Source organism: Mus pahari, chromosome X, assembly GCF_900095145.1.
Source record: "Mus pahari chromosome X, PAHARI_EIJ_v1.1, whole genome shotgun sequence".
Taxonomy (NCBI): Eukaryota; Metazoa; Chordata; class Mammalia; order Rodentia; family Muridae; genus Mus; species Mus pahari.
The window spans coordinates 114,758,799-114,786,159 of NC_034613.1; the positions used below are offsets into that span (position 1 = coordinate 114,758,799).

Consider the following 27,361-nt stretch of genomic DNA (forward strand, 5'->3'; position numbering starts at 1 on the left):
AGTTCACAGCTTCCTAGGACCAGTCATAGCTTTTCTTTCTCCAGTAGTCTAAATAGCACCCTTTTGGCACTATGAAAGTAGCCCGGCGGTAGGGGAGCCTTCCAGCTAGTTGTCAGCTTGATTTCTTTGGAATCAGACCAAAATATCAAAGTTTAGAACGTCTTTAGCCATGGGAACCTAATTTTTTTGTTGTTGTTCTGGCAAATAACAAAGAGCAATAGAAACTGGATGTACTACTTGGGAAACCACTGAGACTTCTTTGATCAACAACTCATAGTAAAGTACCTGATGTTTGGTACTAAGGTGTGTGTGTGTGTGTGTGTGTGTGTGTGTGTGTGTGTGTAGATAGATGGTACATTTTTCATTTTTAAAAAAATATTTTTTAAAATTTTGTGTGTGTGTGTGTGTGTGTGTGTGTGTGTATTCATTATCCATTTATATACTCATGGATGTATAATCTGGTCTGATTTCATTTCTCAGCTATTCTGAATACAGCCACACTAGACATGGATGTGCAAGCATCTCTGTACTGGATTATGGAGCTCTTTTGGCATGTTCCCAGGAATGGTATAAACAAGTCACACAGTACTTCTAATTTTTACTTTTTAAGAAACCCCCATGCTGATTTCCATAGTGCCTTCACCAGTTCCACCAGTTCACACTTCCACCAACCGTGGATAAGCTTTCTTTTCCCCATATCCCCACCAGGATTTGTCAAGAAAACAACTGGCACCAAACGCTTTTGAAGATGCAGTATATGTTTAAGGGCTTAAGGATACATTAAAGTTAAAAGGCTTACTAGGGGAAAGGATAATGGCACTCTGTATATCCAGTAGCCAAGCAGTTCCTGAAAGTGAAAACTGGTTTAAGGGGATTTATCCAGAGTTGACCACTACTTTCTGTTTTCTATTTCTTTTCTTTTTTATTAGATATTTTCTTCAGTTACATTTCAAATGCTATCCCGAAAGTTCCCTATATCCTCCCCCTGTCCCGCTCCCCTACCCACCGACACCCACTACTTGGCCCAGGCCTTCCCTTGTGCTGGGTCATATAAAGTTTACAAGACCAAGGGGCCTCTCTTCCCAATGATGACCGATTAGGCCATCTTCTGCTACATATGCAGCTAGAGACACGAGCTCAGGGGGTACTGGTTAGTTCATATTGTTGTTGCACCTACAGGGTTGCAGCCCCCTTCAGTTCCTTGGGTACTTTCTCTAGCTCCTCCATTGGGGGCCCTGTGTTCCATCCAATAGCTGACTGTGAGCATCCACTTCTGTATTTGCCAGGCACTGGCACAGCCTCACAGGAGACAGCTATATCAGGCTACTGTCAGAAAAATCTTGCTGGCATATGCAATAGTGTCTAGGTTTGTTGGTTGTTTATGGGATGGATCCCTGGGTGGGGCGGTCTCTGGATGGTCCTTCCTTCTGTCTCAGCTCCGAACTTTGTCTCTGTAACTCCTTACATGGGTATTTTGTTCCCCATTCTAAGAAGGAATGAAGTATCCACTTTGGTCTTCCTTCTTGAGTTTCATGTGTTTTGCAAATTGTATCTTGGATAGTCTAAGTTTCTGGGCTAATATCCACTTATCGATGAGTGCATATCTTGTGTGTTCTTTTGTGATTGGGTTACCTCACTCAGGATGATATCCTCCAGATCCATCCATTTGCCTAAGTTAATAGCAGCCTTATTTATAATAGCCAGAAGTTGGAAAGATCCCCGATGGCCCTCTTTCTTTCTTTTTTCCTTTTTCTTTTTTCTCTTTTCTTTTTTTATTTTCTTCTCTTCTCTTTCTTTCTTTTCTTTCTTTCTTCCTTTTTTAAAACTGCTTTTATGGCCCTGGGCTGGTCCATCTGGAGGGACCACTATCACCTATTTTTTTTTTAACAATTGTTTTATTGAGCCTCCCACCAAAACTATTTTCATCTTGTATCCCGGGTCATGAAGATGGTCTGTCTGGACTGACCATCACCACCTAGTATTGTTCCTTATAGGCTGGTTATTCCTTCCAAAAGTTAATCTCCTGCCTCATAACATTATCAGGCTTTCTGATAATGTAGACTGGGGACTGAGGGGGAAAACATGCACTTTTATAAAGGCAATTTCAAAATTACAAACATCCCTAAACCAGGAAAAATGTCTCTCACCATAGTCTACTAATGTCATAGCTCAGCTTAGAGTTGAGGCATAAAGGACTGATGGGCTGGGACATTTCTAAGTGGTATACATGTTAGAAACACTTTCTGATTCTAAAGCTTATTTTAATTAAATTTATGTTCAAATAGATAATACAAACATGAGCCCCGGCATTCAAAATGCAAGGGCTTATATAATCACAGATTTAGGGGGCAAGAAACATGAGGGGGAAAGCCTGCAAGAAATCCACAAAGCAGGGACTCGTGTTGGTCCATGGATACAAAAATACTTTGGTATTACATCTCATCAGTAAAAAGATTCCTGTTTTCCCAGTGCCTAGATTAAATCCAAGCCACTGCACCTTATGGTAGTGAGGTCATCCTGGAATGCAACTCATCTGCACCGTTGTTTTTCTCCACCACTGTTTTTCCTCTATCCTTACTTTATGTTATCTAAGACTATTTCAAAACAAGAAACATGCCGGACAATAAAAGATTTCAAGGGATGGCAACAGGAAACATAAAAAGGGAAACTGAAAAAAAAAACAAAAAACAACGGTCTGGCAGCAGAGCAGTTTCCCATAGGGTCCGCCGCTGCAGCATGCATTTTATGCAAACAAGCCCTTACAGGTGCGTCACTGGAGGATTTTGCTTGTAGAAGGAACAGTTTGGAATTTGTTGGAATAAATGAGAATTTTTATTTGTAAATTCAGCATCAAGAACCGCCCCACCCCCAGCATCTTTTCTACCTTGAGCCCCTCCCCTACCTCACCAGCTCACTTCAGTGGGCGGTGGGTGGGGTTAGTGACCAACGTGTAAACACTAGAATTCTTTGCTATCCTTCCGCCCGGTAAGGCGGCCGCTTTTTCTCCTGACGCCACAGCGTGAAAACCGCATGCATTTCGAAATGGAAAGACATGCCTAAGAAGGAAGCTAAAAACCGACATTTGGTAATCGCCTGCTTGCCGGTGTTTGGCGCGGTTTCCCCTAGCTCGGTATCAGAACCTAAGTGTCGCAGTGTGTGCCATAAGCCGCATTTTTGAGCGGCAGCAGTATCTCTCCGCTTCCCTAAGCCGGAACTTCTTCGATAACTCTAGCTCCTCCCTTTGCGGGCCTCCGTAATGACGTAGCCGCGCCTAGTGCGTCCCGGCGGATGTAGGTAGCGATGTAGTTGCTTCGCGAGGGACTGGAGAGAGGAGTAGGTACCGAAAGGTGACAGTAATTTGCTAGTCATGGCCCTTCATCTTGTCGTACCTCCCAAGCTCCCGGCAAGCCCCTAAATACAGTCGCCGCCATTGTCTCTGCTCCCTGAGGCGGACTGCCAACGGCGTTTGCCTGCCTCCTTTCTGTGTGGGAAGGCGCCACCGGAAGAACGCACCTTAGAAAACAGCCTTGGATTCAGACAGGTTAGTAAGAAGGAGGGCATGGCTTGCGGTTGAGGATGCGCGTTCCATGATGGGTGCGTGATTCGTGACCTGATTTTAGGGGGCGAGTGTTGAGAAGACAGACTAGGGAGGATGAGAAAAAGCTACGTTTCCATAAACTCGCTTCATCACGTTTGGGAAGGGAGATGGATGCAATGGCATCATCGACTGGGGACATGGCGTACTTGTCAGAGAAAAGGAGGACTACCACCACTGATGAAGGCAATTGTCTGAGGAGCCTTGAGAATCAGGGAGGAGATAAATACAAAGGGGTTGTAAATGTGGGAACATTACATCTTGTATTGGGTGTATTCGAAGATTGCACATTCTGGTTGCTTATCTGACCGTTAATTAACCATATCTTACTCAGTGCGATTTCATTTGATTTGGGGCTGTCACACATGTATTTGTGTTGATAGATTTTGTGCCAAGTTTGCATTTCTCCATGTTTCAGGGCGGCAGATCGAAAGGGGAGGGGAGAAGATAAACAAAACTGACTTGATTTCTGTACTGTGGGAAAAAAGGTGCAAGACTAGGTAGGGTTCTAGAATAATTTCTACATCTCCTCTTTTCCAGCCTTCCAGAAATGCCCTCCGAGTTACCCCAACTATGTTTCAGAATGTGATAGGTTTGTGTGGGTGGGTGGGTAGGGGGTAGTCATAAGAATGTGTAAGAAAATTGAAAATGATACTTTTCATTATTTCCCCAGCTTCCTGTTATTGTCAGGCGTTTCGTCCCTACTGCTACCACTACGACCGACTGTGCAGAGATGAGTTAGTTGTCCCTTCATGGAAATGATCGGGCTTTAAGAATATAGCAGAGGAACATGGAGATTTGGGGGTGTCATGGGGGATGGCAAAGGAAAGGGAATCAGAGAATTCTTTACCAAACAAGTCTCTGTACCCAGGAAGCATTTTGTTCCTAAAGTACTGTTTCCTAAAACATACTCAGGAGCGCTCCTCCCCTGCTTGCGATTTCCATTGATAGACACATCCAGAGGCTTGTATAACTGTTGACTGTTGTGAATGTTTGGAAAATAATTGAATGTGAAGCTAGGGGATAATGAGGAGGCAATTGTCCAGATTCTAGGCTTAGTGTGAAGGGTCACTGAGACTAGAAGGGCACATCCTCTGTCTTATCAGTTTCTTGATGACCTCTAGCTGGACTGTGGATTCACTTAGGAATTTTGGTCTGCTCTAGAGATAGATGCAGGATGTGAACATCTTCCTTTCATGCCCTCTTGTCCTGCTCTAACACTTCATTATTAATCTATTTTTCAACTAGGGGATTACCGAAACAGTCACTCAAGAGGACAAATGGTGGGCCCCAAGGGAGGAGGAGGAGGAGGAGGAACAGCTTTGAAGTTGGATAATGGGAGGAGAGGAAGACCAGAAAGGGAAAAGCTAGACAAACTGTCTGAGAGGCAAGAATAGGGTCCAGGAACCAAGGCCTGTATCCCAAGAGCTGAGTTTCTCTGTCCTCTTTATCTATCTATAGGTTTGCCAGATCTGCTGTAGGGCTTGTTGCCAATGGAAACAGAGAAAGGAGGAGAAAATTCCTTGACAAGAGCACAGGTTAGTATGAATGTGGGGACTCCTTGAGTAAGACCTATAGTATGGAATAGTAAAGATTTGGTTGGCTCCAGCCCAGGTCAGCAGACAGCCTTGGAATTTTGCAGCCTCTAGTGTCCATCCAGCTTTCCTATTCTTTCTGCCCTTATTGGTGTCTGCAAAGACAATTGCTATCACATGAAGGTGTAGACAGTGGGTGAACTGAAAGAAGGAGTTGGCTCCTTGTCTACTTCTTCCCCATAGAGCACTGAATTTCCATACTGAACTATGTCTCTGTGCTTATCAGCATGAGAATAAAGAAAATTGGAAGAGACTTAAAGCCCCATTTCCTTCCTCCACCCCTAGGTCCAACTTCAGTGACAGATCTGATGGCCTTGGAGTGGCTGAAGACCACCACCCTCCACAGGCCTGCGCCCAAGCACAGCTATCCTTTATCTTGAGTGGGCTTCCTCAGCATGCTGTCTATATGATTGGCAGAAACTGTAGTTGGAAAGGGGGCTGAATGACTACTGGACATTCTATGAAAACACCTACTTGGGGCTGACTTTCGGGCAAGGCTGAGACAGGGCATATTTATATTTAGCTTTGCCTTTCTCTTGAATCATGATTGGCTCTAAAACTAAAAAGAAAGCTAGAGAAGAGTCCGGGGCTTCCTCAAAACCTGGAACCAATAGCCCTGCCAATGCTAAAGGAAAAGCCAAGAGTCAGACCAAGAAAGCAGTTAAGGCAGAACCAAAGGAAGAATGGGGGAACCAGGCTGAGGCTAGGGATGACGCAGCGGCCAGGACACAGCCAGCCGTTTCCACTGAGCCCAAGACTGTGACCTGGAAAATAAAAAAAAAGAAAGAGAAGACTAATGCTAGAGTCGTGGCTCAGGCTAAGACAGAACTCCTGGCAGAGCCTGCTTTAATGCCTCATACCAAGTCAGATGCTCTGCCTACATCTGTGGTCATAACTGTAACCAAGTCTGAAGTCAAGGTTGACACTGGAATTGAGGCATCTGTCAAGGGCTCTGCCAAGGCTACTGAAAAGCGCAGTATTAAGCACAAGCCTGAGATAAAGAAAGAGGTCTGTGTCAAATCCAGGGCTGGGGACAAAGCTAAAGAGGTCTGTGTCAAATCCAGGGCTGGGGACAAAGCTAAAGAGGTCTGTGTCAAATCCAGGGCTGGGGACAAAGCTAGTATTGTCATCAACACCACTGATGAGGATGAAGATTATGTGTGCTCCTGGTTTTGGACTGGAGAAGAGCCTAGTGTAGGGTCCTGGTTCTGGCCTAAAGAAGAAAATCCTCTTCAAGTTTATCAGCCCCCACCAAAGGTTGAGGAAGAACCTGAACCCCCAGATACATTCGACTATGCTTTAAAAAAAAAAGCTGCAGCATGGTTAAGGGGCAGATTTATTGTCCTGGTCCCAATTGAGGAACCACAGCCATCTTTACCTCCAGATGGGAACTGGACTCTGGTTGCAACCTTAATTGAAACTCCCCTGGGTATTCGTCCTTTGACCAAGATCCCGCCTTATGGTGGACCTTACTTCCAGACTTTAGCTGATTTAAAAAACCAAATCCGGGAAAAAGAAAAGTATGGACCCAATCCAAATACCTGCCGCTGTAAATCACGAACCTTTAGTTTAGAGCCTGTTGAGTTTGATAAACTTGTTGCCCTACTTAAGTTAACTAGGGATCCGTTTATTCATGAGATAGCTACAATGATAATGGGGATCAGTCCTGCTTACCCATTTACTCAAGATATTGTACATGATGTTGGTATTACTGTTATGATTGAAAATTTTGTCAATAATCCAAATGCTAAAAAATACCCTAGAACTTTAAATATAAATGCCGACCCTGACGCTCCTGAAGAAGTGAAAGAGACTGAAGCACATGTAAATAAAGTTTGTAGGGACATACTCTGTTGTCCTTTGAACTGCTCCGTGCAAGTGGAGGAACTGAAGCTGTTAGTGAGCTTGAGTGTGAAATTTGATTATCACCACGTGGTTATCTATTATGTTCGCTATTTCATCTCACTGTTAAACAAAGGAAGTGTCAAAATCAAGTTTCAGATTTTAAGAGTCCTTTTGTGTTTGTCAAAAAATCAAGCCAATACAAGAGAACTGATCAGTGCTGAAGTAATGTCTGCACTGGTTGCTCTCTTTCACAAGAATGAGTCAAAAGCTAATATTCTTCATATCATTGAAATATTTGAGAATATAAATTTCCAATTCAAAAAGAGAGCAAAACTATTTAATAAGGAAATGTTCACTAAATCTGAACTTATTTCCATATTCCGGGAGGCAAAAGAATTTGACCAGAAACTCCAAGACTTAACAGACCACAGTGACCCTGACGTGAGAGATAAAGTTATCCGATTAATACTCAAACTCTAAATAGCTGTATATTCTCTCAAAACCTTGAACATTTTTCTCTTTCCAGTATAAAGCGAATGCTTATTATAATTATAAGTTTGATAACTTACGCTCTCTGTGTTGAGGGAGACCATTTTATGGATGCTAGTCATCTTGAAAGATTGAATACTTGCTGGTTTTTATTGTGCTATATAATATAAATTAAGGTATTTTGATATTTCTGTAATGTAACCCAGTACTGAACCTATTCATTCTAAATAAGCTATATTTCTGTGCATTATATTGATATAAGTGTATTTTCGTATTCCATTTACGTGTTTTTAATAAAGTCGCATGCTAAACACAATGAAAACATTGTTCCAGTTCTTTAGTTGAAATGTAGTCAAGAGATGAACAATGTATATATAGCCAAAATTGTTGCCTGTCCATTTACTGATGGTGGGGGGTGGCACAAACAAAACAGGTTCACAAATTGGCAGATCTTTCAGTTTCACCATGTTCAGGGAATACAGTCAAGCATTCTGTGACCAAGAAGACAGGAGTATGCTTCTGGCTGCTGGAAGGTGTAGGCGGCAGGTTTTCAATGGAGGAGTGATACTGAATCCGGACAGACTAGGAGGAGGAGCATACAGATGCTTTCACATCACTCTTGAGTCCAAGAACTTGTACTTAGCTTGCACATCGGCTGCCCCACCGGGATACCCTGAAGTTTTTAATCCCAGAGAGATTTTCTGGTTCTCACCCTATTCAGTTCAATTATTGTCAATTGTGGGAAGTGCAGTTCTAAAGGGACTCAGGCACACTGTTTCCTTATTAGCCCCCTCCCTATCCAGGAATGTCAGATTTACTACTTCCAATGAGGTTTTTTTTTTTTAACCCTGCAATCATGGGCCTCAGAGAAGGGCTTGGGATCACCTACAGAAACTGATAGTGATATCAGTTCTACTTGGGTGGTTGTTGGTTCTCATCCTTGCTTTGGTTTGGCCAATACTTTTGGTAATTTGTATGTACTCTAGATTGCAGCCTCTCTTTTGTTCTGATTCTTAAGTGTCAGAGCATGACTGTTTGTGTGACACACCCAAAGAATATCAGAGTCCTTTAGGACTGCTTGGTTAGAAACATTAATCTCCATACTACCTCTGTCCTGCTTCTTTTCACTTTACTGTTTGAAGCCATGTTTATTCTACCTCAGTCTCCTGTTTATAGAGCAAGCTAGGTTCAGAGAAGAAGCTAATGGTGTGGAACAACAGGTTGGGATCTAATAACACCTTTGTTTCCCCTACTACCCAGATCCTTTGTTGCTGTTATTCTCAATTTACTGCCCAGAATTGGGAATGACAGAGATTATAATCTCTGGAAGAACTGTGCGTGTGTGTGTGTGTATGTGTGTGTGATTTCATTCAGACAAATAGCTGCGATTGCGATCTTTTGAACTACCTTTTGCAAATTTTTCATGCATTGGGAGAAGGTCTAAAAAATATCAACATGCTGGAATAGATCTTAAGTTTTAACAGCCAATCCTGGTTTAATTTCTATGGAGGTCAAATATGAATTTATTTCTCATACTTCTAGTAATAAAAAAGGAAGGATAATTTGTCCATATTTGTAATTTAGGTGTGTGTGTGTGGGGGGGAAGCAGTGGGTTTTTTTTGTGCAATATACCACTTTAATTTAGAAGATTTTTGAAGTTCTGTGTAACTGTTTTTAATTCACAGATCTCCCCTAGCCTATAATAGCAGCTGTGAGTACTTCTCTCAGTGGAGATCTTCGTAGTGCAGTCGGACCAAATCCTTTGGAAGTATTCTGTATCTCAAATGCCCTGTGGAGTACACTCTTAATCAGGTAATGGCTTAGAGGTTTCCAATATCAGCTAAGGACAAGGGGGAGTTTGGGATTTGTATATAATGGTGTCAAAGTAAGAAATCAAATCTTCCTGCCTGAATGGTATTTTTGTTTTTTGAGACAGGGTTTCTCTGTATAGCACTGGCTGTCCTGAAACTCACTCTGTAGACCAGGCTGGCCTCGAACTCAGAAATCCGCCTGCCTCTGCCTCCTGAGTGCTGGGATTAAAGGTGTGCGCCACCACGCCCGGCCCTGAATGGTGATTTTAAGAGTCAAAGTCATCTCCCATAGTTTCTGACATGTCATTATTTGTACACTTAAATTGTCCCCACAGTTGGGCTATCAGTCGGAGTCCCCAGTTTCTTCCTAGTGAAATAATAACCATTTATTAGCTTCCCCCCATAATCTCCCTAGCCTTTTATAACAATAATTCTACTCTCAACTTCTTTAAGTTCAACGTTTTCTGACTGTATGTATGTAGAGATGATAAGGCATTGCCTTTCTATCGCTGGTTTATTTCACATAACATAGTAATCTCCAGTTCCAGTCTTCTTGTTAGGAATGGCAGAATGGCATGCTTTTTTGACTGAATAATATTTTCTGTGTATGAAATATGACTTTATCCATTCATCAGATTTTGGATACTTAGGTTTCCTCCCCCCTTACTTGTTAACTATTGTGAATTACATTCCTGTGTTGAGTATGTGACTACAGATTGCTCTTCAGCTGTAGTTTAGGTATATTACTCTTTTGCTGATTTAATTTACTCCAGAAGTATATGTAATACTGGGATTCCTAGATCATATGGTAGTTCTGTTTATAGATTTTAGGATCCTCCATACTGTTTTCCATAGTGGGAATATTCATTTGCATTCCCATGAGCAAAGTAAAAAATTTTTTTCTCCACGGCCTTATAAGCACTTCTTAGTCTTTGGTAATAGTCATGCTTGTGGGTATAAGGTGGCTTCTCATTGTGTTTGTAATTATTGCTAAAGGGAAATGGGGTGGAGTGTTTTTTCATATCTCTGTTGTCCATTTATATATCTGTCATATTTTGGTAAATACCTATTCAATTATATTATTAATTTTTAAATGTAATTATTTGGATACTTTTTTTCCATTTGGAAATGATTTATTCTATTATGTCTGAAAGATCCCACAAAGTTAAATCATTGTACATAATTAATTGCTATAAGGTGACACTGACCTAAAAATTGTATCACTTTTAAGTACAAGAAGTAAAAGAGAATATATTTCAGTGATTATCATGCCTCCAAAACTATATTACATAACCTAATATGACTATTACAGTGTACTTATCAGATTATCAATAATCTACAAAGTGAACAAATCATAAAGCTAATGAAACTAGTTTTTTTAGTATAAGACAAATGAGGGCCATCATTCAAAATTATTGGGCTGTCAAGGAACAAAAACATGCAAATAATTATTAATTCGAGTTTTTATTATTATTATTATTATTATTATTATTATTATTATTATTATTATTATTTTCTTTATTTACATTTCAAATGCTATCCTGAAAGTTTCCTATACCCCCCACCCCACCCCTGCTCCCCTACCCACACACTCCCACTACTTGGCCCTGACCTTCCCCTGTGCTGGGTCATATAAAGTTTACGAGTTCAAGGGGCCTCTGTTCCCATTGATGGCCGATTAGGCCATCTTCTGCTACAGATGCAGCTAGAGACACAAACTCAGGGGGTGCTGGTTAGTTCATATTGTTGTTCCACCTATAGGGTTGCAGCCCCCTTCAGCTCCTTGGGTACTTTCTCTAGCTCTTCCATTGGGGGCCCTGTGTTCCATCCAATAGCTGACTGTGAGCATCCACTTCTGTGTTTGCCAGGCACTGGCATAGCCTCACAAGAGGCCACTATATCAGGGTCCCTTCAGCAGAATCTTGCTGGCATGTGATTTAGTATCTGGGTTTGGTGGCTGATGATGGGATGGATCCCCAGATTGGGTAGTCTCTGGATAGTCCATCCTTTCATCTTAGCTCNAAATTTTGTCTCTGTACCTNTATCCTTTCATGNGTATTTTGTTCCTTATNCTAAGGANGAATGAAGTATNCACNNNNTGGTCATCCTTCTTGGTTTTCTTGTGTTTTACATAATGTATCTTGGGTATTCTAAGTTTCTGGGCTAATATCCGCTTATCAGTGAGTGCATATCTAGTGACTTCTTTTGTGCTTGGGTTACCTCACTCAGGATGATATCCTCCAGATACTTGGATACTTTTCTAATGAATTTTTGCAGTTCCTGATACAGTCTAGATATCCAACCCCTGCCAGATGTATGAATTACGAGTATTTCTGGCATTTATTAGACGGTCTTGTCTGTTTCTGCACTCTGTGGTCTTCTTTACTGTGCAGAAACTTTAGTTTGATGTAACCCCATTTTATTTTTGCTTTTATTTCTTGAGATTTTATGATTCTGTCAAAAATTTCCAGTTAGTTCCAATGCCCTAAGACATTTTTAAAATTTTACTTCAAGTAGTTTCATAGTTTTAGGTCTTATATTTAACTCTTTAATACATTTTTAAATAACTGGTAGAAGATAGTTGATTTTTGTAATTTTCAAGATATTCTTCTGCCTTGGCTAGTAAATTTCCCAGCATCATTTATTACAAAAACTGTCCTTTCTCCATTATGTCTTCTTAGCAACTTGGTTGGAAAACGGCTGATCGTATATGCGTAGGCTTATTTCTAGATGATTACTTGCAGTTGGTCTGGGTGTACACTTTATGTCATGCCAAACTATTATTTAAAAATCACTTTAGCTTTGCACTTAGTTTTGAAGTCAGGAAATAAAGTGCCTGCCTACTACTTTGTTCTTTTAGTCAGCATATATTTTGTTTCTTGGGGGTTTTCATGCTTCCAGGTGATTTTATTACTGCAGTTTTCTAGCTTTGTATAGAACATCTTTATTATTGTTACAGGGATTTAATCCGATTTGTAAATCACTTTTGCTAGTACATTTTAATGGTGTTTATTCTTCCAATCCATGAATGCAGGGTGTCTTTTCATATAGAGAGCTTTCACATAATTTGATTACATTTAACTTTACTATTTTGCTTTTGTAGGTGTTGCAAATGGAATTGCTTTCTTGGATTTTATTTTAGGTATTTTTTTGCATGCTAGTTTTACATTCTTCAACTGCCAGAATGTACTTGCTCATTCTAGTAGGGTTTGGGTTTTTTTTTTTTTTGGTGGATTATTTTTGTGGTTTTCTATATATGAGATCATGTTAACTCCAAATAGTAACAGTTGGACTTCTTTTTCAACCCAAATGAATGCTTGTTTGTTCTAGGTCTTAGAAAGCACAGTCTTTTCAGCTTATTTCCTTTGACTTTAATGTGAACTTATAAAAGTCATTATGTTGTAGTATAGTCCTTCTATTCCTAATTTTTCAATGCTATTATGAAGTGATGTTGAATTTTATCCCATGTATTTTCCACATTGATAAGTTCATTTGGTTTACAGTCCTTCAGTTTTGTTGGTGTGCTTTATCAGATGCCTTGACCCATCTTGTATTTGCGGAATGAGTCCCACTTTGTCATACTCCATATGCTGAAGGGTTTAGTTTGCTTCTCTTTTTTTAGTAATTTTTCATCTGCATTGATCAAGCATATATTAACCTGTAGTTTTGTCTGTATATTATTGTCCAACATGGGTTTATGCCATTAGAAAGTCTTTATTAGCTGCCTGGCAAAGATACTGTGTGTTTGAGATCCCAGTGTAGCCCTGAGCCTTTTTCAAGGTAAGCTTTTAAGCACAAAGGCCATGCCCTGGGTAGGCATATTTCAATTAACAAGAGCAGTTAGCCACATCCTGGGGGTACTGTGAGTATAAGATCCTAATCCAGAGTTAACTTTTTTGCTTGTTTTTTTTTTTCCATTAGACTAACAGCAACCGCCACTGCTCTTAAGACAGGTGGACCATCCTGTGGCTGCAGTGTTCAACAGGTATGTCACAGGGCGTTTCCATGAACCCAAAGTTTGCGTTAAAACCTCTTTTTATCTTTTGTTTTATGGACAGATGATAAGGTATTGAGATATCTGAGAGTGCTAGAGCTAGACCCAAAATCAGAATTGCTTATAAAGCCTCAAATGTTGTATGTTTAATCTTAGTCCAGATTAGGGCTCAGTAACCCCCTTGTTGTGCTGGTGGATAGAGGCCTTGCCTCTAGTATCCAGAAGCAGCAATAGGAGTTGGGATCTGAAGGATGGCAGCAGTCCTGCTCCTAGACAGGTTCCTTTTGCCTCCTCTCAGCCGGTAGCCAAGATAGGCAGACTCTGATGTACAAAGTCAGGCTTTCTCTGCTGGTTTCTGTAACCCAAGGTTTGTAACTCTTCGCAGCAGTCCCTCAGCAGCCCTTTTATAATCTATTTTCCTAGGAAAGCTCTGATAGAAGGGCAAGAATTCAGCTCTTAGTCTCTCATTAAACAGGGGTGGCAAAATTTTAAGTCTTCAGGGACACCTGGTCCAGGTATATTGCCTGCTTTACCCTCTCTCTGGGTCTGTCATTTAAAAGTAAATATGGGTTGACTCACCTCTGCCAATGAGAGACCAAAGAATGCATCTTTCAGGTCCAAGACAGTATGTATGTATGTATGTGTATATATATATATATTCATTCCTCTGGAGACATCTGACTCAGGAAAATGAGAGCTCCCAGGTTTCTTCACAGGTAGGCAAGGTATATTCCAGGGTGACTGGCAGAGCACCAAGATACCTGTCTTTCCACCCAGGCAATACGGACTGCAGTTTCCCCTTTTTGTTTCCAAGGTCCCTGGATATTGTTTAATCTGAATGGTTCTGAGATTATCCCTGGTGTCTTGAGGTCTGGACTCTGGGGATCTCAGTGGAACCTCCAGAAATTGTGTAGAGTAACCACTAGAGAAGACTGGGTTTTAAGCCACTAGGATGTCTTTATTAGCTGACAAGCAACTACACTGGGTATTTAGGATCCTGGTATAACACCAAGTCTTTTTCAGGATGAGCTTTTTTTTTCTTCTTTCAGGATGAGCTTTTAAGCACAAAAACCATGTCCTAGATTGACATACCTTAGTTAACAAGAACAGTTATCCAAAAGCATAACTACAGAAGCCAAGAAGCAGTTAGTGCATTTAGACTTTCCCAGAACCATAGGCTTTGATGGATTAGGCTTTTGTTTTCATTTTGGTAGGTGATGCTGTCTATGTGCTAGGTTTTGTGGCCTGAATAGTACTTCCATCATGGAGTCAGTTGGGCTAAGGTCTGGGGGTGTGTTACAGTAATATCTTTGCAATAATCCCGTCCTTTTGTACTTTTGAATTAAATAGGTCAGTTGGTATGAGTTCTTAAATTATTTCATAGAATACAAGTCATGTGATCCTGGGTTTTTCTTTGATGGGAGGCTGTTTGTTAGTAATCCAATCTCTGTCTGTCTATTGTTTTCCATGACTCCACCTTACAAAGGTCTACATGTCTACAAATTGGCCCATTCATTGTAAGTTATAAAATTTCTCGGCATACATTTGTCCCTAATACTTTTAGTGACCCATTTTAGTTCTGTGGTGTGAGTTATGCTTTTCTTTTTGCTTTAGGTTAGCCATCATTTGCATTTTTTTCTGATTTTCTTTATAGATTTTTCAGTATTAGCTTTGGTTACTACAATCCTCATTAATACTGCTTTTTTTATATCATAGATATCATTATTTAGACATTATCTCAAGAAGCATTTTAATTTCCTTCTAGAAATCTTCTTGGACCTAGTGGTTGTTTGGGCTGTGTCCTGAAATTTCTGTTTATTTGTATAGTTTCTAAAGTTTCTCTTGTCATTGATCTCTAACTTTCCTAAAGATGATTAGAGTAGTTTCTCAAGACTTCTTTTTCCAATGTTTGCAATTGAACTCAGGATCTTTTGTCAGGCCAGTAGTCTATCCCTATGCAGAGAGTATGTGTGCCTGTGTGTGCCTGTGTGTGTGTGTGTGTGTGTGTGTGTGTGTGTGTGTGTGTGTTGTTGTGTTTGTTTTGGGATAGGGTTTTATGTAGCCTAGTCTGGCCTGGAATTTACTCTGTAGCTGTTGCAGATGATCTTGAACTCTTGCAGGTCCCTTACCTTCAATTCCCCGAGTGCTTGCTGTCACAGGCTTGCACCGCCATGCCTGCTTTATGCCTGGGGATCAAACACGCGTGCATTTGTCCACTCAGCTGTATGTCCATTCCTGAGGCTTGGTTTTGTGTCCTGTCAATATATTCTGAATAATTTTCTATGTGCTGTTGAGAAAGAAATTGTATATTCAGAAGCTGTAAAGTGGGATTCTCTAGCGTTATCGCTTAGATTGATGTGCTCTAGTGTGCAGTTTAACTCTGTTTTGGTTTCTTTTCCAAGAATCTATGATTTCATTGTTTGCCACTCTACCAACTTTGCATAAGGCAGACTGGGGATTTATTCAAGGCCAGTCCTGTGGAAAATACAGGAGAATTTCCTATTTCAAATCTTAAATCTTCAGTTCAACCATTGTAACTTCTTTTATGGAACACAAAATGAATTGCAGTGTGAGAAGTCCCAGAGCTAGGCAAGATCTCCAGAGACTAGTTCTCTTAGAATGTAGCTCCTGGGGCTGCAGAGATGGGTCAGTGGTTAAGAACACTGGATTCTCCTGCAGGCACTTTGAGTTCAGATCTGAGCACCCCACATGGCCACTCCCAGCACTCTGTCGCCACCTTTTGGCCTTGACTGGCATTGCATGTTACTTACACATAAAAAGGCCATTCAAATCTCAGCTCTCAATCTCATGGAGTCAGCACCTACATTTTCTTTTCAAGCACTCTACTTTTTTTTTTTTAAAGTTTAATTTTGAACTGAAGAGAAAAAACAGTTTTCTAGTGACTTGTCTACTGAATATAGAATCCCTTGTGAAGAGGACGGGTCGCTAAGAGGACAGTAATTGTTCTTTCCTGCTTTGGCTGGCTGTTTCTAAAAGTTCCATGCTGTTGTACTGGGTTCTTCTCATGTTACAGCCCTTGATACTTCTTTGTATATTTTATATGTTACTTTATATATTTTACATATTTTGGCAGTTATTATATTTCTTGTGGGATAGCATGGACCTTCCTGGCCTCTTTTGGTGCTTTGATTTAAAGTCTTTTAGCTAATACAATGTTCCTCTTGCTTTTTATGGATTTAATTTGTATAGAACAATCTATTTCATACCCTTACTTTCATTCCATTTGTATACTTAGAAGTGAGGTGGATTTTTGATAAGGAACAACTAGTTGGGTCCTGATATTTTTAAACTCGTATAATAGCTCTTGTCTTTTGATTGGACAATTTAATTTTCAGATGTTCAAGGCAGTGCTGATGAGATAAGTCTTTGGTGCAGCCATTTTATGACTTGTTTTCTAATTTTGTTGTGGTTCCTCTCTTTTTTGGTCAGGGTGTTGCTCTATAGTTGGGATTTATTCAGTTTTTAATTCCTTGTTTATTTTTGTTCTGTATGCATTTTTTTTAATTTGTGGATAGTTTGAGACTTAAAAAATAGTGATTATAAGAAGGTATTTTTCAATAGTGTCAATTTACCATGACCATAGTGATAACACTCGTAACCCCAGAGCACGAGTGGAAATGACACTTAGGGTCCAGTTTGCCATTTTCAGCTTTTAATATGTCATTTGATATTTTTCTATATTATCTATCCCTAGCATGTATGGTTATCTTTTAGATTGTTTTCTTTTACTGAAGATATGCATGGTTTATTTACCATTCTTACAGATTAGAGCACTTTGAATTTATTTTTCTAATTTTATACTGGGTTTTTTGTTTCCAGTTTTTAAAATTAAATTTTCATACATGTACTTACTGTGTACTAACTATGCCCCACCCTCTCTTTCTACTAACCCTGTATACCACTCCACTTCCTTGGAAATCTTTCTAACCTTTATGCCTACTAGTTTTATTTTGTGACTCACTAAGTTTAATCAGCACCATCTGTGTGACCATGGATGTGGAGCTATCTGCTGGACCCTACTGGGCTCATCAGTCACCATACAACTGAAGAGAGTGAATCCACCTGTCCCAGAGTCTATCAACGAGCCCCTCACTCACCCATGACTGATTTTTAGGGCTAGTCTTGTGTAGGTACCAGTTCAGGTAAACACAGTTGTTTCCATTCCTTACTACAATGGTTGTGTTGAGCCTAGAGGATGACATTTCACAGTCCTTTACCTTATCTACTCTTTCTTACTGCTACCCAACTCATCTTCCAAAACGTTCTCTGAGTCTTAGAACTGTGTGAGGTAAATGTCTTATTTAGGGCTGGTCTTTCAACTGTCACTTTACTCTGCAAAGAGAACTGTTTGTGATTAAGGCTGACGATATTTTTGACTACAGGTATAAACATACCTATTTAGAAGGCAATGTGATTCTGTATCAATTTAGCTAAATAAGAGTAATAAGTTCCTACCTTAGACATATGACTTCCTCAGGTATGGGTTCTTAATTGGATTTAGTATACAGGGCATGTACTCCTATAGGTGGGCCTCATATCCAATCATAAGGAATCATAATGTTCTATACATTCCCATGATTTCATTTTGCTCATAAATGTTTGTTTTTCTGTCCAGATTGAAGAAATTCTGTAGCATTTCTTGTGTAGTGGGTCTGATAGAAATACATCTTCTCAACTTATGTTTGTGTCAGGGGCCAGCCCTGGCGGGGGGGGGGGGGGCGCTTCTTTTTGAGGCAGTGGAGGGTGAACAGTATTGGTGGAGGGTAAGACTTTGTCTTATGAAATATTTGGGTTGCTGTATAATAATAAAAGGTTTATTTATCTAAGTCTAAGTTACTATGTTACTGTAGCTGATGCAGTCTCTGGCACTTAGCACATCTTCCTTGAACAGCAAAGGAGTAAGTGAATAGCCTTTGTACTATCTCAGCCGGAACTGCTCAGCTCTAACTTTCAGCCTGCTAGTAGAAGTCACAGTAAAAAAAAAAAGGGACACTTAGAAAAATGATTATAGCGTTTATTACTAAGTTGTAAAAAGTTTCCTATGAAAGCTAATTAAGGGAAACGGCAGAAAGATCCTAAGCAGGGAAGGGGAAAAATTCTCTAAAGGGGCAAAAATTCTAGGAAAGGAAAGGAGTTTTCCAAGAGGGGAAAAGGGAAACAATTCTACTCTAAGTAGGGAAAGGCAAAAAATTCTTCTCCCTTTCCTTTGTCTTCAGTATTTATACATCTCTCAGAATACATGATCTCATGTTACAAAGCTCATCACAAGTTCACACAAAAAAATTAAATCATAAATTGAAATAGAAGTTTACAATAGAGAATGTTTGCATGCATATCTATTAAGAGTACTTATCTGGCTAAACATCCAACACCTGTCTAAGCTCCACAGGTTCACTGAAGGTTTAAAACCATAACTAAGTTATTAGGGAAGTTTTGTATAGATAAACCCAGTTGATATTTTATCTTCTATCCTAGCACCTATAATAAATGGTTAGTTCCCTTGTTATGACCTTTGGTTAATTGTTTTGCAACCCCTTGGAATGTGCTCTGAGTAGGAGAAAGTCTGGTTACCACCTAAGAGCAATTAACAGGTGACACTTAGGAGACTGGCAAGAGTTTGCAGTTTTGACTATTCGAAAAGGACCTAATAACTGTCCCACTATAAAAGAGCTCAGTAATCACAGATAGAATTTTAGGAATTCTTATAGGATCATCATTAAAATTTAAGTCATCTATTTGTCTATATAGCAACACTACAAGACAGCAAACCTTCAGGGATCTGCAGAGATCTGCTCCAAAGGGGTGTACTATTACTTAGTGATATATATATATATATATATATATATATATATATATATATACATACATACATACAGGAAAAGCATGTTAATAGCAGGAATCTTTCCTAAAATGAATCCCTTACAGCCTTGCTTAATAAGGGCACACCTGTCACAGAGTATAAAATAATCTGAAGCAGGATATCTCAGGAAGATCACCTGCTAGTTATTAGCTTGTCCCATTATGGCTCCTGACATGTTTGGACATAACTTTAATCTCTTCTTCATTTCGAAATATAGCTTAGCCAGGCTAGTAGTCCTGGTTGACAGTTGTTGACAGGTTTTTTGTTTTGTGTTGTTTTGTTGGTGGTTTTTTTTAGGGGGTGGGGTTATAGATAGGGTTTTTCTGTGTAGCCCTGGCTGTCCTGGAACTCACTCTGTAGATCAGGCTGACCTCAAACTCAGAAATCTGCCTGCCTCTGCTTTCTAACTGCTGGGAATAAAAACGTGAGCCACCACTGCCTGGTTTGACAGTTTTTCAGTACTATAAAAATGTATTACCATGGGGGCTGGAGAGATAGCTCAGCAATTAAGAGCACTGACTGCTCTTTCAGAGGTCCTGAGGTCAATTCCCAACAACCACATGGTGGCTCACAACTGTCTGTAATGGGATCTGATGCCCTCTTCTGGTGTGTCTGAAAACAGCTACAGTGTACTCATATACATAAAAATAAATCTTAAAAATGCATTACCGACCACATTATCTGCTTACATGTATGGATTCTTCTAAAATGTGTCGCTAGACAAATTGGCACACTTGTTTGTGTGTGTGTGTGCGCGCGCGCACATTTGTGTCTTTTGTCTGCATCATTTAGAATCTTTTATTTATCTTTCACTTGAAGGAGCTTGATTTTAAGATGTTTTGGGGTAATTAACAGAGTTAACTCTGGATAGTAGCCTTTGGCTTTCCTGTCTTTAGATATTGTATCTATCCTTCTATGTAGATTTGGGAAGTTTCTGTTACTATTTGTTTGAATAAGTTTTATATATATTTGTCATTCTCAAGACCTACTTGAATGTCATTATTCCAAATAATGGCTTTAAAATGTCTTAGTGTTCTGTCAGTCCTGCACTGTTCTCATCCTCTTTACTGGTTTTCCTCTCTACATTTTCATTCCAACTGTGTATTTTAAGTAGCCCATCTTCATGCTCATGAATTCCTCCTGTTTAAGTTGTCCTGCTATTGATGCCTTCTTTATGATTTTTAATTTTATTAACTGTATTCTGCAAGTCAAGAATTTCTCTTTACCGATTCTGAATTGCTTCCATCTCTTATGTTCTCACTGGAGTCTTGACATGTTTCTGTGTGTTTTCTTCCTGTCACTGAGTTTCCTTAAAACAGGTCTTTTGAATTCTCCATCTGAGACTTTGCAGATATTGTTTGCTTTATAGTTGGTTTCTGGCATCTTATGCTTAACCATTAGATGAGGTCACCGTTCTCTGGAAGTTCTTTTTATCCAAGTTTTAAAAGGAGCATCTGTGTGTGTGCATGCATGCGCTCTCTCTCTCTCTCTCTCTCTCTCTCTCTCTCTCTCTCTCTCTCTCTCTTTCATACACACACACACACACACACACACACACACACACACACTGTAATTTAACATGTGTGTTATAGGAAAAGTATACAAAAGACAAAACAAAATCCTCAGAACTCATAATGAGTTTGGTTGAGCGTCCTTGTTAGCATATGATGATATCTGCACATTAAAAAATGGGTATGTATTCCTGCCATCCTAATCTTTATGACTTTATGTCTTTTTAGATATCCTAAGCAAGCTGTTTATTTTCTCTGAGCCTATAGTTACTTCCATCATTTCAGTACATTATACTGCTGAGCACCAGTGTGGTTTTGGTATTTTAGCAGAAAAGGGTAGTCTAAGCTCAAGTTTGTTCTAAATCAGTAGTTGTTGGATTGTTTAGAATGAACTGGAGGATGAATGAACGAAACAGAATTAGAAGTCTGTCCCCACAGTGTTCTTTCAGGAGCCAGTGTAGGCTCAGATGGCATGTTCACATCATTGCCCTGGGTACAAGCACCACGGGATTCTGCCCTGCTTAGAGCATAATTACTATGCAAGGACTGTCCCTATCTCCTGCACAGTAACTACAATGACTTGGCACCTAGCTCCCTTTCTGTGTCCCCATGGGAAAGTTACTCTGTCTCTGTTGTATTGTCTAAGGCTAGAGAAGGAATACAGTTGGCAACCATGTGGCCACCAGTGTCACATTGCTTGGTCTCCCTCACAGCCCGCAGGCCAGTGAGATCTGCACAGCACAGGAGTAGAACTCAGACCTATCCTACTACATGGGCTGCTTTCTGCTGATGTAAACTACTCCTTGAGTACTGTAATCAGCCGTAGGTTATATTTGTCAGAGTGGAAATAGTTGGTGGCTCTCAAGTCCCTGTCTAACACCAGAGTGGATGGAGGGCCTCTGGCTTATGAATACAGACTGTGAGGATTTATCCCATTAGGTTTCCCTAACCTAGCACTGAATTACAGGGCAAACTATTTAGCTTACTTTCCTGCTCTACCTGCTACAGGGAGGAATAGTTCCCATTGCTGTCACCCAAGGTTAGAGGAAGAGCGGTGGAAGTGGTCTCTTGGTTGCCTAGGCTGATGCTCAGCTGAGATGCACTCAAGTCTCACCGCTGCAAGAGCTGCACAGTCTCAGGCATGCACTCCAGGCCCCTGGTTTGGTTGTCTTTAATGCAGGATGAAGTCCAAGTCTATCCTACTTGAGCATAAAGGATTATCTGATGCCCATATGCCTAGAAGCTCCATGTGTGTGAGTGCGTACCTGGAGAGGTAGCCTTCGGCATCTGCCTAGTGCGTGGCCCCACTGTTGTGGGCTCAGCATTGGACTCCAAGGCAAAAATCTGTGCTACTTTTTCTAGCATAGTCTATAGAAGATAGAGTCTTGCTTCTTATTCAGCTATCCAGTGTTGGAGGATGAATATTGCGAGCCAAGCTATCTCTTATATACCTGGCTAAAAGAAGGTCCAGAAACTGTCTACAAGTACTAGCTTGGTCACAAGGTCTCTGCTGCCCTCTTGATTTTAATTTGATAAGTCTGGTACTGGGATTTAAGTCTAAGGTCTAGATGTAATTCCCTCTCCTACTGCAAATATGAGGGGTATCTTTCTGTTTCGTTTCTATATTCTTCAGTGCATCTCTAGTTATTATACTAGAGTACCACTGTGGTCTCTCAGTTGGCCTCCTTAGCTCTTGTGAGAGAGGTTTGTTTGTGAATAGCTGTCGTATCTGGCTGGGTAGGAGGAGGTCATAATTAGATCACTGGAGGATCTTAACAGCCATTTTGTTTAGCTTTCATCCATTAATTTTTGATAACCACCCCCTTAGTATGTAGTAGAATCTCACTGTGGTTCTAATTTGAACTTCCCCGAATCTTAATTGTCACTGTCTAGTGCGTTGAGGGGTCCCAAGTGAGGGTCACATTAACCAGGACACAGGGGTTGCACAGTGATAGCATGCCAATGCACACTTTATTCAAAGTTCCAGCATCTTCTATACAGAAATCAAAAGAAAGATTTTCCACAGTTTCTCATTCTCACCAGGTTCACCTAGCAATAGCTTATCTTGGTTCAAGGTGACCCAAACCTCCTTACAGACTGAGAAATCTGTCTGCAATGCAACTCTTTGGTGTGATGTCTAATTTAACTATAAACAAAATTACTTTCTCATAAAATAAGGATGATGAAGGCCTCTCCCTTCATGAAGGCTCTGCAGCTTACTTGGCAAAACACCAGGATTCTCTGCTGAGAAAGTATGTGTACTCTTTGTTCCAGTATGCTGGGATTCTCAGATATCCTTCAGTCACCTCACAGATAGTAAGCTAGGAGCTGTCACCTCTTGCCATTTCTCTAGACTTAATGGTGTTAAACACCTTTATGTGCATATTGAGTATTTTCATATGTTCTTTGTAATGAAGGTCATTTCGTTTATTTCTTTTTTTGAAAGAGGATCTCATAGCCAGGGATGGCACTGTGAAGCTGGGGGTGACCTTGAACTTCTGGTTCTCCTGCCATCACTTCCTAACTGTGAAGATCACAGGCATGAACTACTATCCCTGATTTAGGCTCTCTGTCCATTTGAAAAGTGGAATGTTGTCTTTGTTGTTGCTACATTGTAGGAGTTCTTTATATACCCGAGATATAAGCCCTGCACATCATAGGACACTCACAGTTGGAGGTCAGAGGACACATTGGTTGCTTCTCTCCTTCCATTGTGTCTGTCCTAAGGATCAAAGTCAGGTTATTCAGGCTTGGCAGCAGATGCCTTTATTCACTGAGCTATTTCACAGGCCCCTGAAGGTTTCAGTGTTAATGAGTCAAATTCCTCTGTTTTTTAAAATCAATCACTGTATAATTGGCCATCATATCTATGAATTTATTACCAAATCTAAGTCACAAGGGTTTACAACTGTGTTTTCTTTTAAGAGCTTCATAGTTTGATAACCTATATTTTAGTTGTTGATCCATATTGAACTAGTTTTTATATGGTGTGTTGAAGGAGGTATATGACTTCATTCTTTTATATTTGGAAATCTACTTATTCTACCACAATATGTTGAACAGACTCTTTTTTCTTCCTTCAATAGACTTGAAACCCTGACTAAACCAACTGGCAGTGGATATATATGTTTGTTTCTGGATTCTGATTTTTTCCCCCCATTTGTCTCTGTCTGGCCTTAATGTCAATATTGAGTGTTTAGTTACCATAGATTTATAGTAAGTTTTTATGTGGGTTTTTTTGTTTGTTTGTTTTGTTTGTCCTTTTGAGACAGGGTCTCATGGTGCCCAGGTGAGCCTCAAACTTGCTGTGTATGTGAGGCCCCTTAGAATTACTGAGCCACCTGCATCTACCTCCTGAATGTTACCTACTTCCTGAATGTTGTAAATACAGGCATGCACTTTTTATACTCCATTTTGAAATCAGTAAAGGAACATGCTCCAATTTTGTTCTGTTATTTCAAGAATGTCTTTATTATTTTGGATCAATTTTATGAAAATTTAATGATCTGTTTTTTAAAAACATTTATCTTGCACAGGTCTTATGCAAGCTACATGATGGCTGTGAGTTCATATGTACAAGATCAAGACAGACAAAAATCCCAGCATGGAAAGGGGATGTGGGCATGAAGTCCCATCACTAGATGAAGAGTTGTTGGTAATTGCTAGTTGCTGGGAGAGGGAGAGTTGTCTTTAGTAGTGTGGTTGGTCCCTGATCCATGACTGCCCTCTGGTGGATGGCCTACATCCAAGACTACTTAGGCAGCAGAAATTTACTTTTTGTCAATTTCTTTTTAAAGCCTATTTTTAAAAATTGAAAATAGATTCTTCTCTCATATAATACATGCCAACCACAGTTTCCCCTCCCTCCACTCCTCCCGGCTTCCCTTACCTCCCCTCTTCTTCAGATCAACTCCTTCATTTCTTTTCAGAAAAGAGCAGGCCTTCATGAGACAACAGCCAAAGAAGACAAAATAAGGTACAATAAGACAAGGTGAAAGCCCTTTCGAGACTAAATAAAGCAACCAAATGGGAGGAAATAGAATCAGAGAGACATCCTATCTCACCATTAGGATTCTCACAAAAACATCAAGCTACCAACCATAATATATATGCAGAGGACCTGACGCAGACCCACACAGGCCCTGTGCCTGCCTTGTCAGTCTATGTGAGCCCTGCTTATTGATTCAGTGGGTCATGCTTCCCCAGTGTCCTCAATCCTCTCTGACTCCTACAATCCCCCTTTCTGTGCTCCCTGAGCTCTGAGGGGTGGGACCGGATAGAGAACTCTAGTTTACACTCTCTTCTCATTGTGGGTCTCTGTACCTGTTCCCATCTGCTGCTGGAGGAAGCCTCTCTGATGACAGCTTGATAAGGCAGTGATCTGTGAGTATAGCAGAATATCATTAGGAAAGGGACCTGATGGAGATAGATACGTGTAAAATGATACATCTTGGTCATACCCACTGGCACCTTCCCTTTTCCACCACCCTAAGCTCCCGAACACATTCCTTTCCCACATTCATGTCCTTTCCTCTTCTTAATGTATTCCACTGAATCTAATTAGTGTTGCTTGCTGGAATGTTGACTGGTATGGCCAGTCTTGGGTAGGTAATCAAAGCTAGAGTGAGTTCATGACTGCAACAGCCATGTCCTGTCCAGGCATCATTTCACAGGGCTTCTCCCTATCAGCTGAGTCTTACATTCTTTTTTGCCCCATCTTCTGAGATGTTCGCTGAGCCTCAGGAAGTTGATGTAGATGCCACATTTAGAAGTGTCACATAGTCTCAGCATTGTGAATAGTTATGAGTCTGCATATCCTGATGCCTACTGTAGAAAGAAGCTTCTCTGGACAATGTTAAGAGCAGTTGTAATCAGTGGTTATAGATTGAAATATTTAGAAGGCATTTTGACAACTGTCTTAGTTAGGGCTTTACTGCTGTAAATAGATGCCATGACCAAGGCAACTTTTATTAGGACAACATTTAGTTGGGGCTGGCTTACAGGTTCAGTGGTTCAGTCCATTATCATCAAGGTGAGAACATGGCAGCATCCAGGCAGGCCTGGTACAGGAGGAGCTGAGTTCTACATCTTCATCTGAAGGCTGCTAGCAGAATACTGGCTTCCAGGTAGCTAGGATAAGGTTCTTATAGCCCATGCCCACAGTGACACACCTATTTCAACAGGCTCACACCTTCTAATAGTGCCACTTCCTGGGCTGAGCATATACAAACCATCACAACAACATTATCATTTAGCCAAATAACAATTGCAGGTTCCACCCAAGATCACAGTCACAGCAGACATAAAATCACTTCTTGTTAAGCAGACTTCAAATCCAATCAGAAAGCAATTGGTTATCTCCATACCCTTCATGCCATTATTACATTATATGCACAGCTTGCCTGACAGATTGGTGTTGTAATATTTAGGGTTCACTAAAGGATATAATCAGCTTTTTGTTTACATATGAAGATCATTGGGAACTTGTGAGATTGTTAAACAGGTAAAAGCACGTGCCTTGAAACCCTAAAGACCCAAGTTTGATCCTTTGAACCTCTAGTGGGAAGAGAGAATCAACCAACTCCTGAAATGTTGTTTTCTGACCTCCAGGCCTGTGCCAGGCATTCCTGCACTCATGTACACATACCATACACACATATATCACACATGCACAATGATGATAAGGAAAATTAAAGGGAAGCATTAGGATTTTGATACAAATTACCTTGAAACTATAGATTGCTTTGAAGATATCACTATATAATACTAAGTTTCCAGTCTATGACTACAGAACATTTTTCCATTTAAATTTTTAGAATGTAGTCACTTTTATTAGACAGGGTCTCACTAAATAGCTTAGACTGGTCTGGAGCTCCACATAGCTCAGGCTGATCTTAACTTGTAGTTCTGATTTCTCAGTGCCCCAAAAGATAGATCTATAGGCATGCACTTCTAGTCACTTTTTGCAGAAAAAATTACATTAAAAAATTGCATTAAAAATTACATTTCAGATTTTTTATTGCTAGTATATAGAAATATAACTGATAATTATGAGTTGAGTGCATAACCTATAACTTTGTTGTATTAATTTACTGACTTTGATAGTTTTCTTGTGAATTCTCTAAGAATTTGTATTATGTAGGACCATGTCATATTATCTGTAAATGAGAGTACTTTTTCCCCTTTTTTCTCCCATCTTTTTTAGAAATAAAGTCTCATGATGTAGCCTAGACTGCCCTAGAACTTCTGATCCTCCTGCTCCACCTTCTGAGGGCTGTGATTATAGGGATGTGCCATTACATGGTGCTATGGATTGAACCCAGACCTTCCTGAATGCTAATCAAGTACTGTACCAACTGAACCACATCCCAGCTCCTTCTTCCTTCTGTTTCCTTGTGTGTGTGTATACACGTGTATGCGTGCACAATTGTGCCCAAATAAACATGTTGTGTTTTTATTCATACAACTCAGAGGCCAGAAGAGGGCATCAAATCCCTTGGAGCTAGAGTTGAAAGTGGTCGTGAGCCAGCTGATATGAGTTCTGGGAACCAGTCTGTGCTGAGCCATCTCTCCAATCCTTCCTCTTTTTGTTATTACTTGGCTACATTTTTTTAAATTATCTACTTTCCCTGGCTAGAAT

General features: G+C 40.2%; 1 protein-coding gene across 5 annotated transcripts; it reads left to right on the top strand.

Moving 5' to 3' along the window:
• The first annotated feature begins 3,287 nt into the window (after positions 1–3,287).
• Positions 3,288–7,832, top strand: Armcx5 (armadillo repeat containing X-linked 5). Of its 5 annotated transcripts, XM_029534335.1 has the most exons (6): positions 3,288–3,541; positions 4,014–4,095; positions 4,269–4,332; positions 5,057–5,133; positions 5,476–6,198; positions 6,238–7,832. In XM_029534335.1, the coding sequence occupies exons 5-6, from the start codon at positions 5,734–5,736 to the stop codon at positions 7,513–7,515; spliced, it is 1,743 nt and encodes a 580-aa protein (XP_029390195.1). In that variant the 5' UTR covers positions 3,288–3,541; positions 4,014–4,095; positions 4,269–4,332; positions 5,057–5,133; positions 5,476–5,733; the 3' UTR covers positions 7,516–7,832. The 5 variants fall into 5 exon arrangements, with proteins under 5 accessions (XP_029390195.1, XP_029390191.1, XP_029390192.1 ...); XM_029534331.1 differs by having other exon boundaries at positions 5,476–7,832; XM_029534332.1 differs by lacking the exon at positions 4,269–4,332 and having other exon boundaries at positions 5,476–7,832.
• Positions 7,833–27,361: the final 19,529 nt, after the last annotated feature.